This window comes from Anas platyrhynchos, chromosome 1, assembly GCF_047663525.1.
Source record: "Anas platyrhynchos isolate ZD024472 breed Pekin duck chromosome 1, IASCAAS_PekinDuck_T2T, whole genome shotgun sequence".
Classification (NCBI taxonomy): domain Eukaryota; kingdom Metazoa; phylum Chordata; class Aves; order Anseriformes; family Anatidae; genus Anas; species Anas platyrhynchos.
In genome coordinates this window covers 92,373,628-92,386,417 of record NC_092587.1, presented here as the reverse complement: position 1 = coordinate 92,386,417, position 12,790 = coordinate 92,373,628, and the positions used below count along the sequence as shown (strand labels likewise).

General features: G+C 41.9%; 1 protein-coding gene across 1 annotated transcript in view; it reads left to right on the top strand.

Annotated features, from left to right (window-relative positions):
- The first annotated feature begins 1,070 nt into the window (after positions 1-1,070).
- The window catches only part of LOC101802274 (myosin-7), a 49,309-nt gene continuing 37,589 nt past the window's right edge, over positions 1,071-12,790 (top strand). Inside the window, exons 1-9 of the mRNA XM_027449464.3 lie at positions 1,071-1,219; positions 4,309-4,454; positions 5,537-5,640; positions 6,172-6,315; positions 8,050-8,206; positions 9,501-9,528; positions 10,433-10,526; positions 11,849-11,869; positions 12,499-12,591. Of these exons, the coding sequence (XP_027305265.2) occupies positions 4,364-4,454; positions 5,537-5,640; positions 6,172-6,315; positions 8,050-8,206; positions 9,501-9,528; positions 10,433-10,526; positions 11,849-11,869; positions 12,499-12,591 (732 nt within the window). The 5' untranslated portion in view covers positions 1,071-1,219; positions 4,309-4,363. The remainder of the gene's footprint in view (positions 1,220-4,308; positions 4,455-5,536; positions 5,641-6,171; positions 6,316-8,049; positions 8,207-9,500; positions 9,529-10,432; positions 10,527-11,848; positions 11,870-12,498; positions 12,592-12,790) is intronic.

Genomic DNA, 12,790 nt, shown 5'->3' with positions numbered 1-12,790 from the left:
CTCCCATCTCTAAGCCTATCACTTCCACAAATCCCTCCATTTCTTCCAAAATTACTTTGCTTGTGCAACCTGTCACTGTCCAGTCTTCAGGACAGCAGCTTTAAAAATAGCAGATTCAGTATGCAAATATTTTTCTTCTTGCCAGGTCACAAACAAAGCCATTTGTTCCTGTGGTTATCTAAGAATTCGATGAAGCTATGGGCAAGCTCCCTTCCTGCTCCCCCTTGCTTCCTTGAAATTGAGTGTTCTGAAGTGCTAACATGTTTTCTTCCCCTTTGGCCAGCAAGCATTGCCCACAGCCTTTATTTTTCCCTTGTGCTTTTATATTCAGTTTATGCTAGAACCAAAGGAAACCTATATATGTACACACACTGGTAAAAGCAAATCAATCCGCGTGTCGCTTGTTTTGCTGTTTATGGACTGGAGTGAAATGAGTCCTGACTTACTTATGGCACTTGTTCTACAGGAAAAATGAGTTGACAAGAAGGCCAAACACTGCCTGCACTCAGTCTCATAAATGAGTTTGCTGAAGCAAAGCATTTGCTAAAACTGACGCTTGTTTTATTTGTTATCTGTGGTTTACTTTCCAGACAGAATCAATAAATTCTTAAACTTCTTCGCCATCTCCCATTTATAAATGGTGGAATACTGATGTATCCCAAACCTGAGCCGATGGGCTTGGCTTTTATTCTCTGGGGCCCAGAAAGGGGATTTAAGATGCTTGAGTGGGATTTGAACACTCGCATCCTTGCTTTGATGCTTGAAGGCTGTTTGGCTCACATAAACAAATTCCCTTTAAAGTCACTCATCCCTTGCACAAGATTTGTTTCTTATTTTCTAGGGGAGCTGCATCTGAGTAATCTTAATTTCCCCCTTCCCCAAGCCAATGTTAATTAAGTCCTCAGGCACGTGGAGAAGCTATCCTTGCCCCTGCACAAACACAGCAGAGAAGCAGGAAAAGTTTCTTCCATGAAGTCATGAAGCAAGAATGGAGCTGCGGGGGGCGAGGAGTGCTCCCCCCGACATTCCTGCCCTCCCCCTGGGCTGGGGCACAGCCAGACACGCTCCCTGCTCCAGCATTGTCTCCTCATCCGGTGGACAAATATAGGCATGAAGAAAAACCCCTGATGCCTTTAAAAAGCCATCACCGGTGACCTTGAGATGGGAGTATATAAAGTCTGGACCAGGCAGAGTGGTGACACTGTGTGTGCTCTCTGAGGTGAGTACTGACCTTTCTCACTTCTAAATGCGTGTGGCCGGCTGTACTCTAACACTTTGCCATAGTTTTGGTGTGATAAGGTTTTCATGTGGTTTAAGGAGTAGTAGGAGTAGTAGCAGTATCACTAAATGTATAGCACTATGTTGGTTGTCCTGGGATGCTGATTGAACAGTAGGATGGCAAACGTGTGCGTCTTTTCTGTTCAACTTCAGTTCATTCATTTAGCCAGCTAGAATAAACATTTAGGAAAATGTCAGGTCCGTTATAATTATGCATCTAACGGAATGGTTGACCGCTACCTACAAGCCATCCTTGCTGTCTTCTCTGTCATCTGCAAGAGATGATGATTTGTGCAGTTCACAATTATAAACAGCTTGTTGCTTCAAAGAATTCCTTAACCTACCTAGAGTGAATTACAAGCCTTGGAGATTTATTGGTTTCCCTTTCAAAGGCAGGCAATGATGGCTTTTGTTGGTATAGCAGCTGAGCGACCAGCACAGTGGTAGCTCTTCCAACAACCACAGAAAAGGAAGATGAGGTCCTTGTTTTCCAAGTTTGAGTGCACCACCAAATTGTTGGTGCTCCTGGGTGTGCCACTTGAATTTGTGTCCCAATACTGGCTTTCTACAGGGAGCAGGTGCTTCCAAGGATCTTCCAAATTTTATGTACAAGGGCTACCTCTTTTTGTTATTACCCAAAGTAAACTGAAAGGAAAGTGAATGTCCTTAGTTCAGCCTTGTCTCTCCTGACTGTACTACCTCCTACAAAGAATCCTATGACCATAAGCCAAACAACACTTCCAGTTTCTCATATCTTGCAGTGTATTTCCCATGCTGAGTCCTCTGCACCCCCACATGTGCTTCCTGGGCTCTGGCCTCTGTCTTAACTCCCAGCACATGAAAATGCTGCAGAAAAAGGGATTCTGTACCAGCTGCAGCAAGTGCTTCCTTACATCGTAACACGTTAGACATAGTGCTTAGCTCTAAATATACATGAAAACAAAATTACATCAGAAAGTCAAAGCAGGAGAAACCTCACTAAGAGGTCTGCAAATAGAGCTAAGCCACATGGAAAAGGTTTGGTGTATATTTGGACTTGTGAGAATCTGTCCTGAATCCTAGAGATAAAGACCTTCTCTTACTTTTGCATGTTTAATGTGAAATGGCACTTACATGCCTTAACCCTGTTCTGTTTAAATGTATGAACCGATGTAGTTTCTGTGCTCTACCAGAGCTAAAGACGCTCCCCATGGGAGACAGACTTCGCTGTGCTAGTTTTGAGTTGTTTCCAGTTGGGAATTTTGGTCAGTTCAGATAATGTTAAAATAATTGCTGGTAGTTGTGCTTAGGTAGGCCCTTTAGAAAAGAAAAAAGTTGAGGTTAGTTCCATGAAGAAGAAAGTTTTTGCTTTATAACAACAAGACAGAAGATCCCAAGCTTGCATTGTGTCAGGGGGGAGAGGGCTGCATGTAAAACTTTTGGCAGACAAACTGTATTAGGGCTTTACATTCCTCAGGAGGAATGTGCTGGGGGAAGAAGAAGGGGAAAAAATAAAAATAAATAAAACAACAACAAGAAAACCACCTTTCTTCATTGATGAAGATCGTGTATCTGTACAAAGATTTGTTAAGAAGAAATCTAATTAAATTTTAAAAGACTGCAGTGTCTGTCTTGATAGGACTCCTGAAACTTTATCATCTGCTCTGGATATTGCATAGTAAATAGAATAAGGGAAAAGGTAGTATCTTAGGGTCACTTATGCAGTTTCAGTACTAATTAAATGGTATTGATTTGAAAGAGAAAAATATCTGAAATATTTAAACCAGGGGAGGGAGGTGGAAGGGAACAGACACCTTTTAGCAGCAGAGCTTTTAAGATGTCTCTGGACAGCACCCTGAATATTTTACATACTTGTGTGTGTTTGTGTAAGTCTTTATAAGTATGTGTGTATGTATGCATACGTATGCATAAAAAAAGTCACTTATACAGTTAATATAGAAAGCACGCGTGAATCAAATTAATTCCTAGTAAAAAAAAACTATCCATTTCAGTGGTATTCAGTAAGACTTATTTCAGCCCAATTGTCAAATTTTGAATCCTTAAAAATAAATATCGTGTATAGCTGTTTAGGCAAATTTTCCTTAAAGCTTAAGTTCTGTGTTTATAGATTCCATTATATAAAGTGCCACTGATTTGAGCTATCTGCTTTCCAAACATTAAAAATAAGAGTGGGATAACCAGCCTTAGTGCTTGGCAGTACAAACCCAGCAAATCAGTCTCACTTACATGAATGTGCCCTGCCCTTTCTTATATGATAAGGGGCTCCTAAATGCTGTGGCCTTGTCATTTGAGAAAACAAGTGTTGTAGGTATTAAGCTGGACTAATAAACTCAGATCAATGTGGAAATCAACAAAGCCTTAGTGCGAGTATTGCAGGCACGTTTGCCTTCTGCTGTACTCAAGCCGGATGAGTCCTGGGTTTTTGCCAGGCTGTCTGGCACCATCGGAGGCAAGCACTGCGGGCACAGCACCATCTCCAGCTCTGGTTTTCTGCGGCAGGAGCATGGGCATGCCTCTCTGGAGCCTTGCCAGGGGGTGTAAAGCATGCCTCTGCAACAGCTCGCAGCAGGGAATTCTTGTTCTGCGGTTTCAAGACAGTGCCTGCCAGAGAGGATGCGTGGCAGGGCCCCGGGGGAGGTGCCCCAGCACTGGAGGGCATGCAGCCCACTCCAGATGAGTTGGTAGGAGGCAGAGCCACTGCTAAATGGTTTTCAAAGTCACAGGCTGAAGTGGTCCCTTTTATCTGCTGTTCCTAAGCACCATTCATGGCATAAAGAGGAGACTGCATTCTCCCATGGAGATAACCGCGACCTGTGTCGGGGGTTTTGAACCACACAGGATCTGTCTGGCTTTAAATAAACTGAGACAGGCAAGGGTTTAGCGAAGGGTTCAGTAAAGCCCAAAATCTCCATTAGGTATTTCTGTTTCAAATTAGTCGTCACTTTAATCAGCCACCTGCCACGATCTGCTGAGTGTTTCATATTGCATCACATGGTTCAAGAAATGCAACTTTTTCCTCCTTTTTGTTAGAGCGGGTCCCTGCCTTTCTCCTCCTTGAGCTGTGACACCTTGAAACCTTGCCAAGATGATGGACATGTCGGAATTCGGGGAGGCTGCTCCCTTCCTACGAAAGAGCGAGAAGGAGCTGATGATGGCACAAACTGTGGCCTTCGATGGTGAGTTGCAGCACCATTTTTTTATGCTGGTGGTGGCCTGTTAACTCAGCAAGGGTTGCATCCGTAATGTAGCTGTAGCTGGGAGAGTGCAGAGCAAAGCAGGATGCAAACCCCTGTTGCTGCTGCTGCTGATGAGATGGCTGGTTCAAAAAAGTTTGAATAATCTTCTCTTATCTTGCAAAGCTACAGAGAGCCCTAAGGCAGTGCTGAAGGGAAGCAATCTATCAACTCATACTAAGTAATTAGCTAGATTTAGAAACAAGACATACTTGCACTGCACTGCTAAAAGAGAGATTGCTGCTTTGTCCATTTGGGAGAAAAATGTCGCACGCTGATGTTGCTGTAATGTAAGAAATTCTGTGACCTGACTAAATGTCCCTGTTGTACATGTACCTCTGCTTGATTTGTATGCTTTATTGGCAGCCCAGTGCTAGGTTTTAACTTTCCATAAGTTATTTTTCATGAAATGGTTTTGTGAGCTCTGAGGTGTAGTAGTAAGAGTAAAATCACCAATAACCACAGCTGTATGCTGTTCAGAGCAGTTGCTAAAACAAATCATCTGAAGTCCAGCATGGCTAATCCAAACTTCTAAAAAGCAGCATACATAACTCGGTGTGAGTTATTAATATTACTGTTTTTCAAGACAGACTTCAAAGGAGTGTGCAGGAACAAGGTTAAATCTGATAGCTGGCAGGCAAATAATATGGGCTGAATTCCTCATTCAAACAGCAATACTCTGTGGCTTTTTAGCAAATGGTTTCATTTGGGCTTGGATCTCAGTTCCTCCATCTGCACGCTGGTGATGATGACTGTGGATTTCCCATGAAGGCTGAGGCTTCGCCAGCGTTCGTGAAATATTGTGACACCTTGTGCTTGGAGGATCTAGGGAAGCCAAGTGGTAGTTTCAAAGGAGAGACAACATTTGGAAGCTCTGAACCTTCTGTTTTGGCACGCAGCTCCCGCAGCACTGCCGATCTGCTGTGGTCCCAGGGGTTTAACTAACCCTAGCAATCTCACTTAGTAGGACATGACGTTGTTATTTGACTCAAGACTGTGAACCCTCTGTCTCCTTAATTTCACAGGGAAGAAGAAATGTTGGGTTCCCGATGAAAAGAAAGCTTATGTTGAGGCTGAAATTACAGAAACCAGTGGTGGCAAAGTGACCGTCGAGACAACAGATGGACGGGTATGATAGCATTTTTGTATGACCCATGATGAATGAGGGCTGAGCAGCAAGTCCCAGAACATACCTGGCTCAGTTTAAGCTCTGCTGCCTGGTTCATGTCATCCATGAAATAGGCTGTGAACAAGAAGCCTCAGTAACTGATGGCAAATGAGAAACAGCCAAGGGAAAAATAGGAATTTGCTGGTGCCTGAAGGAGCATCAGTATGTGCACAGCACTGTGAACAGAGGTATCCGGCCAACCAGTCCAGGTTTGGACCCCAGAGGGAGAAATAAGGAGGTGGGAGGTAAAACCCTATGCTGACAGTGAATTCCCATGGCTCCACAGCTACATCACCACTCTTCTTATTTGTTCCATCTTAGACTTCCCTCATTCTTTTGGTGTCTGTGAAAATAAATGGCATCATGTACATAGACCACATTGAGCCAAAGAATCTCCCTCTACAGGGAAAAATATGTTCTCCTCTAAGGTGTGTGAAGTGACAGAAAATCTCAGTGTCTTCCAGTGGTGCTGTACTCTATCTGTCTTTGCAGACCATGACTATAAAAGAAGATGATGTGCAGTCCATGAACCCTCCCAAATTTGACATGATTGAGGACATGGCTATGCTGACCCATCTGAATGAAGCATCTGTGTTGTACAACCTGAGGAAGCGCTACAGCAACTGGATGATTTATGTAAGGGTCACTACTTTGTCTCTCTGGAAATACGCATTTCAAATGCTGTGATATTCGAGCATGTGATCTTCATATTCAGTTTACAACTTGGGTATGTTATAAAACTGAGGGTCTCACTCATTTTTTTCAGTAGGAAAAAGGAAAGTTCCTTGCAGTGATTTTGACTGAATACAGCCAAAAGTGGATAAGATTGTGTCTAGCTCTGTTTTTCCTTGCTTGTCTAGGAAAGAGGTGTCGTGGGACATATTTTCAGCAGTCAAGACCTTGAGGAGACCTAGTTTATTTTTCCACTTCTAATGCTAATCCATGCCATTACCAGCTATGGAGATTTCCTTGTTAAGAAACAATGCCTCAAGCTTTTAGAGCACACGCATAACTTGTTTTAACTAGAAGCCTTTCTATCTTTAGTTCAGTAATTTTATTCGCTTCGTTTTCAGTGTTGACATCTGTCTTGTTTTGCTCTGGCCTTTTTCCTCGCTCTGTATCTTCCCTGTGACATCATTAACATAATTTCTGTTATCACCAGAATAAGTTTCAGTGGCATCTGGTTTCATGAGGCCAAACTTTTGCCCTCAGCTTGCTACATCCAATTGTGTCTGAAGTCAGTCAGGAGAATCGATAGATTTTTCTAGCCAATCCTTATTCAGGTTTTTGGTTTACATCAGAGGAGTGAATCCAATTTAAATTCTGATTGTTATATAGCTTCTCTATTTATTTAATAACCCCTGTATAAACATGTACAGCCTAAAACATAGCTTTGTCTTGTAGATCATTACAGTTTGAAAATGAAATTTCATCATCTTGCTTAAACCATTTACAGCTTGTTTTATTTTATTTGTTTGGTTTTCTGCTTAGAAAATTAGTACTGAAGACTCATGCCAAGGCCATTCTGGAGCAGGTCCTAATCCTATTTTAGGGGGAGACACCTGCAATCATTAGCTCATTGAACTCATTAATCTATATGAACGTAGTTCTTGTGCCCATATAATATCTGGGTTCTGAAAAGTTTTCTGCATTGACCCAGACTAAGTACCTGAAAAGTTACCAGCTAATGCTAATCCCCCAATGTTACAACCTGAAACTCATTCTTCCTCAGAACTTTCAGGCCCCAGCTAATTGATAAAGAGAGCCTACTGAGTGACTATGAAGATAGATTTTATTTATTTATTTATTTGCCAACTACATTTCTCCTAAAGCTGAAAAAGCTTTGGGGAATAGTACAACAAAGTTATTTTCTCTTTGAACATCCAACTGAAATTTGCCCCAGGGTGTTCACATCAAGTTAGTAATGGGAGATTTTTTCTCCCAGATTCCTCTTCCTAAGAACAGGGTTCAAACAGAAAAGCTCTGACTTTTTTTTTTCCTTTTCATAATTACTGTTTTCAAGAGGAAACGGCTTTTAATGGGTGGCAAAGGCAGAAAATCAGACAGAGGTCTCCTTGCTGCTTCTCTGTTCATCTGGAGGGGCTGTTTCTCTATGGCTGTCATCTTGAAAATAATTTTCCCCCTTTGGAAAACTGCTTAATATCTGTCATATTGGTACCATTGATTGCCAATGGGAAGTCCAGTAGCAAACCAGTAGCTCTAGGAATTCAGATCAAAGGCTACAATTTTGACCAGAATTCAAAGTCAGATCAAAAGCTCGCAACATGACTTCCTGCTGGGTTAACTCAGGTTTTCTTTCTTATTCCTTGGAAGTTTTTTTTTCCACCCTTGTCTTGTGTTTCCCTCTAGACCTACTCAGGCTTATTCTGCGTGACTATAAACCCCTACAAATGGTTGCCTGTTTATAAGTCGGAGGTTGTTGCTGCCTACAAAGGCAAGAGGCGCTCAGAGGCTCCTCCTCACATCTTCTCCATCGCTGATAACGCATACCACGACATGCTGCGTAGTAAGTGGCGCTCCTTGCTTTTAAATTTAGTTTTGCTTTATTTAGCAGACATGATTGATACCAGATGGCCGTTTGTGACAGCATTTGCAGTGTGCACCAAATGTGCAGATACTCAACAAGCAACAGGGGCTTGGGAGTCTGCATCAGTAATTTTTTTTTAATTATTGTGTTTTTTGCCCTGCCTGTCCCTGTGCTAGTTCTGGTAACAGCTCATTCAGATGCTCATCAGATGCAAACATTCAGAAGTTAATGAAGGGCAGCTAAGGAGGATGCTGCGTGCACATTGTTGGCAAGAACCTGCTGTGGATCAGCAGCGCGCTGACTGCGCGTGTGGTCTGAGCGCCTACTGTGCAGCAGCAAGCTCTGCTATTTTTCTATAGAATCTCGCCCCAGCCCTCCAATCACTGGAAAAAGAGTTTGTCAGCAGAGGGCAGCAGTGATGTGCTTACACCGGGTCCTGTGAGGCTGCAGGATAAATCCCAGAGAGACTTGGTGTGGGCACACGCTGCTGTCGCCTGGTTTTCATAAAATGGCAAGCACCATGGCTGCAAGGGGACAAAAGGTGCTGGGGCAGAGACGTGTCTGCAGAAAGATGCTCTTTTATCAGATGAGAGTGAAATGTGGCCACGCTGCCCAATATGTATCTCATCAGGATGTCTGGAATTAAAACAGGAAAGAGGGATTCAGGCCCAGTGGTTCCTAGAATCTGCTTCTAGGTAGCATTTGCTGAACTAGTTTAGTAATATATTGATTGCAAAACGTTCTTATAAATGTTTACTTCTGCTCAGGCCGTTAACAGTAGGGAAAATATAAAACTTGATTTCAGCAGCATGGCTCACCAAAAAAGAGTACATACATACAGTGATGAATGGCCCAAGAACAAGTAGTAGAATTGCTTGGGTTGGTGCAATAATGCAGGGCAGAGGGGTCAGACGTGAGCAGAGACCTACACAGGAGTAAGTAAAGCAACATTTTGCTGACAGCAAATTACTTTCTTTTTGTTGTTTGTTTCCTAGACGTAGGGGAATGTGCATGACTTGTAGGTCTTTAGTACTGACTTGAACAAAACATGAGAGGAGGCTTCAGGGTACAGGAAAAACTGGCAGTGCTGGAGGTTGAACTAATAATGCTTATTTTTACGTTTCCACTGCTACTTCCTGTGTTTCTCTCCTGTCCATTCAGGACTGGTTCTAGAATAGTTGGTTCTGATTTGAAATTATAACAAGCAATTTCTACAGCCAACTAAGTTTGCTTCAATTCTTTTTTTCTTTTTTTTTTTTTTCCTCCTCCACAGATCGGGAGAATCAGTCTATGCTGATCACGTAAGTGCTTCTCTTTTGGCTGATTTGAGACTCTTTTGCTGCGGAAAAAAACTTCAAAGGGAAAAAAAAAAGAAAAAGACTATTGAAAAGTCTCCTTGAAAATCCCATTGAAATACAAGTTGACCCTTAAAAGCTCAGCTATATTGCCTGGAACTTGATCCAAGTGAAATAATTGGCAATTTAGCCACCTGATGGCTGCCTTGAGCCCCATTGGAAAGGAATAGCTGAGAGTTTGATGGAGGCTGGCCCATTTCTGATCTGCATTTGGTGTTCTTTCCAAGTAGGCATGAAAACAACTCAACAGGCAGTTAGAGAAGCTTCTTCCAGGGTTGTCCTCGCTGTGTCTGCCCTCTCCAGACACAGAAGATTTTCTTCAAAATGTTGTTCGTGTTACAAAACATAGTCAAGAACATTGAATAGACACATCCACAGGAAGGAAGATGACCAAGAAAAGAGGAGGCACATTTACTGTCAAGCATGAAAGATGGAGAGCTAGGTCTCTCTCTACACAGTTCACATATTCTACTGGATGATGCTGACAAAATACTGCAGTTCTCCTGTATGTTTCTTAACTCATTAGCTGTATAGAGTTGGATCCTGAGTCTGGACATTTTTAATAAACCTTTCTATTAAAACTTAAAGGAAACTCAAAGTAGTGTGGGTTTGCATTAGATTTCTGAACGCAGTCACATGAAGAATTAGTTGCTGTTGTTGTAGGCATTCAGCTCGTCATTCAGTTAATATGACATGATTTTCCCTGGAATGACCCAAAAACAGGCTGCAGAAATCAGTCAGTGACTGTAAGAATAGCCTGTGCAGGGCATGGAGCTGACAGGATGGGTGGGCAAAAGAATGGGTTAGAGCTGATTGAGCGACTCTAATGTTACATTCCTTCTTCCCCTAGCGGAGAATCCGGTGCTGGCAAGACTGTCAACACGAAACGTGTCATCCAGTACTTTGCCACAGTGGCAGCCTTGGGTGAACCTGGTAAAAAGAGCGTAAGTCTGCCAGCAGCTCTTTCATTTCAAGCTTCCAAGATATTTGTTGTGCACAACATTGCAAGTCTACATCCTGAGTGCTGGACTATGTGCTAGACCTCAATGGGCATGGTTAAGATAAGAAATTGTTGGGAAAAGTTATTGATGCATCTAAATGGCATTACTGAAACCATGTAGCCCTGAAGGTAGGAAGGCAATGCTCTTCCAAATTTCCCATGCTGCAGGCAGAGCAGCAAAACCCTTCCTGGTTCTGAACTACTGCTGGTTGCTGATATTTTTTTCTAAGAGTTTTAGTTGTCAAGTGCTAAATGTTTCTTAATGTGTTAAAACTGATCAAATGCTGGGAAGATCATGAAGATTAAAAAAAAAAAAAGATTTCTTTTCACATGGAAAACAGTCTTCAAAAGCATAGCTTTGATCAAAATGTCTGTTTTGTTGAAAAGCCTTTTTGTCCTCTAAAATAGGAATGTTTTGACAAAAGATTTTTAAATCAACTTCTCTATATTTCCTTTTGGTTAAGTGCTGTTCTGCTTTTAAGTGCTAAGGTTACAGTGAATACTGCATTCATGTTGCTTTTTATTCTGTGTTGCTATGAGTTTATTCACTACGCTTCATTGCACTTCAAGGTTCAACGCTCTTTTGTGGCAAATTGATTCCTATGAACTTTATGTATAAAGCTAAGACTTCAGCCAGCCTCAGATTCCGTTTGCTCACCTCATGTTCCAAAAATATAATGTGCATTCATCTGAAGTCTGCAAAGTTCTCTTAGGAAATGACTGAGTGGTCCAGAGTCAGCCTTGTATGTGCAATTACATTGATGCTCATAATGGCATCAGAAATCTGGCATGCTCATGAAAAAAAATGTGCAAATAACAGATATTGCAGCTGGAAGACTTTGTCCATGTAACTTCTCAGCTGAGGTCACATTTTATCTTCAACATCTCAGCCCTTGTTTCTAATAATCTGAGAATTCACGTGCAGCACAATCTGATTGTCTAAAACTTTCCTGTTTGCATTTACATTCTTTTATCCTTACCATCTGGTACTTGCTTGTTTTCTCTGTCTGGTTTGTTAATCTTGTGGTTCCTTCTGGAACACCTCTGGAGCAAAACCAGGCATATGCTTGGAGTAGGGAGTTAAAATAATGAGCTGGATAGGAGCAGCACTTGGCTATTTTGTGATGTGTGGTGAATGCTAAATAAGATTTCAGAAATTCCTGCTAGTATGTTGGCCCCAACTCGATGTCTAACCTTGCCAATGTTTATATCCTGTGATGTCCTTTTTGTAAGTACTCACTTTTTTTTTTTACTGTCTTTTGACAGCAACCAGCTACCAAAACTGGGGTAAGTATTCAGCTTTGTTTGTTTGTTTGTTCTTTGTTTTGTTTTTTTACCTTTACCATGTGAAGATGGTACTCAGCTCTGTCATTCCATCCATGAACCTCAGCATCTTGCTTTGCGTGGTTCCCCTATTGAAGTGTTCCCCGAAGCCAAGGCAGTTGTAGTTTTCTTTAGCAAACTGAAGTTTGTGCAAGTGGTGGTTAATGCTTTCTCGTTTCCAAAAATTCTAGACACTAAAAGCTCTGAGTGCTTTAAAAATTAATGCATTTCACTGCAGTGCTTGTCACTGTCTTCAGTAGCCCCTCTCCTACACATATGCACTTGGATGTCCCCAGCGACTTCTCAATACACGGAAAGATATGGTGATTTCATCTGCATGCAGATGGCATACATTGTCAAATCTACAAAGCAAAACAGCAGAGAGCCACTGAACATTTGAGGCATTTTAAGCATTCCTAGTTGGCTGCCAATTCTGCTGTTAAACCACTCCATGCTGTGCCAACCCTCGGGTGGAGCTAAGCTGTTTTCCTTGGGAGGCTTCTCTCTATGAGTGAACGCATGCCTGAGTTAGAGTTACCGTATGAGTTTGTGGCCTGTAGGTTTCTCAATAGTATTGCAACCTTGATTTCTAGGGAACCTTGGAGGATCAAATCATTCAAGCAAACCCAGCTCTAGAAGCTTTTGGAAATGCCAAAACCCTGAGAAATGACAACTCGTCACGTTTTGTAAGTCTGTAATGCAGCATAATAATATCGTCATTAACAATGCCACTTGGTAACATCTCTGTAATAATTATTTCATAAATTGCTTCTCATTTTGTCCACTAAAATGGTTGGGCTTCTTCACAAGGAAGGAATAACAAAGTAGGATCTGTCTAGGAAAAACTATTGGAGGGATTAACGAGGAAAAAAGAGAGATTGATCC